Source organism: Nestor notabilis, unplaced genomic scaffold (assembly GCF_000696875.1).
Source record: "Nestor notabilis isolate BGI_N333 unplaced genomic scaffold, ASM69687v1 scaffold2672, whole genome shotgun sequence".
Taxonomy (NCBI): domain Eukaryota; kingdom Metazoa; phylum Chordata; class Aves; order Psittaciformes; family Psittacidae; genus Nestor; species Nestor notabilis.
This window is the reverse complement of record NW_009918583.1, coordinates 8,591-10,997: the sequence shown is the minus strand read 5'-3', so window position 1 is coordinate 10,997 and position 2,407 is coordinate 8,591. Positions and strand designations below refer to the sequence as shown.

Sequence of the window (2,407 nt, the reverse complement as noted above, 5' to 3'; positions counted from 1 at the left end):
TTGGTTTTTGTTTTTTTGTCCCCCCCCCCCCATACATTCTAACACAAGTGCTGGAATTCACTGAAATACAGTGCTTAGGCTCTGGACTTGGGGGTTTGTGAGGTTTTTTGTTTGTGGGTTTTGTTTTGCTTCATTTTTTTTCTTTTTTTCCACTGTCTAAATGAAAAATATACACGACAACACAGCAAGGTATTCACTTCTGAAAAACTTTTAAGGCACATTCCAACAAAATAAACTTTTATTGAATGCAGTATAAGACATTCTAATCTGTGGGAACAGTGCTTCCCTCCCCCAAGAGGTTCCCTTTGACAATTTCTAAAAGCTGTATTTCAGTTACAGAAGTATTTCTCAAGAAACATCAAACTTCAGTCTAAATTTTTCTTGAATTACAAAGTGCAACTAAGTTCTTCCAAATGATGACAGTTTTCAGGAGGCACTAGAATGAGAAGCCTGCAAGTCATTTACAATGACTGGGTACAATGTTAATTCAAATTTTATACTAACCCACCCAGACTGTTGTTCTTGAAGAATTATATAAAAAGTGGCATTTAAGAATAAAGAAATGCAGCTTAAAGAGAAATTTATCACCATTAAAAAAAAATCTTAATGGCAACCTGCATATTTTATACCATTTCCACAGTATGTCACAGCTAGCATAGGCTTAGTCCAATAATTTAAAACTTTAGATAGGAATGTCTTTTGGTTCTGAATGCAGATCATAAGTCATCATGTCCAATAGGTGAAGGCTCAGTTGTTTCACTTTCTACTTCATCTCCTGTGAAATTAAGAACCATAATTAGAATACAAATGTGCCAATTATACCATATAGTTTTTGACATTAGGTATTTTTTTTAAGAAAAAACCAAATCAACATATTTATCAAGACAAAAGAAGCAACAAAGCCATACAGAAAAGCTACTTGCACCATCTTCCTAGTCCAAGCTTATCATATTGTTTTTCTAAATGCAACAAAGCATTTCAAATAAACCTGTATGATATTGTTAGTAGAATAAAAAAGCAGCACAGCTACTTCTATTCTAACCTTATTTTTTCAGCAATTCACAGTGAACTTTCTCCTTTCTCTATAACCTGTCAGAAGAAATTCTGGTATTTGAAAACAAAAAGCAAGTACTACTCAGAATTGTTTTCTATAATGCAAATCTGCTCAGTTCAGATGTTAAAACAGCCTTAAAAAATAATAATAAGCAGAGAAGTTTTATTATATATTGGTAAAAGCATTAATTTAAGAAAACAAGCTAACCAACTTGTCAACTTTTCATTTTGCCTTTGTTCTCATAAAATGTCAGGCCACGTTAAAAATCACAGTAACTGATATCCTAAGTATCTACATAGGAAAAGTACATAACTGATTTTAAAGGACTAACAACAGTGAGTACTGAGAATATAAGGTCTGAATTGAATGACCCCAGGTAGCAATAATACATGGATCTTTACAACTTAGTATAGGATGAAAAAGCACTCAATGGTGGGGCAGAAAGAAATAAACAAACACATGAACAAGCTAAGAAGTAGAAAGAAAATAAAGTATGAAATTAAGTGTCTTCTCATCTACTCTCCTACAACCTTTCCTCTCCTACTCCTGTCTTTCACTTTGGAATTGTAAAAAAGCCTAGATGGAATAATGAAACACTAATGAACATAATTCTGTCCATTATGTGTCATACATCCTAGCGCAAATCACACTTGAATTTCTTGACTAAAGGTATAGTTTAATCAAGCTAAACAGTTCTCTGCTACTGAAAGGTAGATGTCTTCTCCATATTCACCTTCACATTACTTCTGGCACTTTTGTGATCACAAAATAAATTCAGCTTGCTCATCCAATTTTCTGAGATTTCAGTGAGTTGAAGCAGCTTGCATGTGACCAGTTAAATCCTTAAGTCATTGTAATTAATAATAAACAAAAAAGTGGGGAGGAGGAAGACCTCCTTTCTATTATAGCAGTAATTTCCTACTGCACTTTATGTAATGAAATGTTAAGTCTGTAAGTGACTTACAAACACAATCTTGAGTTAAGCAAAAAATCAACACAAGAACAGGATGTTAAAAAAATCCACCGTCTTTAAGCAAGAAAACATGCATGCCAGAATACAGCCTGCACCACAAGCTACCTGACACAGACCACAGCTGTAGGAAGATGAGAAGTTACACAGAAGAGTTTACAAGTGACTATACCCTCAGACAGAAATACAGCTCCAAGTTGTTGATACAGCATATTTTAAAAACATCTGTCATTAAAAAGCCACTTGCCTGGTTTTACAGTTTGAAGACATGTTCCCTCCTTATCTTCAAACCCTTCTGAACACACACACTTGTAACTACCTGAAGTATTAACACAATCTTGATTCTCTTTCACACAGACCTTTTCAGGAAGGTTACATTCATC

General features: G+C 34.1%; 1 protein-coding gene across 1 annotated transcript in view; it reads right to left on the bottom strand.

Moving 5' to 3' along the window:
* Positions 1-377: 377 nt before the first annotated feature.
* LOC104402008 (cysteine-rich with EGF-like domain protein 2-A) overlaps positions 378-2,407 on the bottom strand; it is a 10,595-nt gene continuing 8,565 nt past the window's right edge. The window contains exons 9-10 of the mRNA XM_010009769.1: positions 2,272-2,407; positions 378-775 (exon numbers count right to left, since the gene is read on the bottom strand). The exon at positions 2,272-2,407 is cut by the window's right edge and continues 7 nt beyond it. Coding sequence (XP_010008071.1) covers positions 717-775; positions 2,272-2,407 — 195 coding nt within the window. The 3' untranslated portion in view covers positions 378-716. The remainder of the gene's footprint in view (positions 776-2,271) is intronic.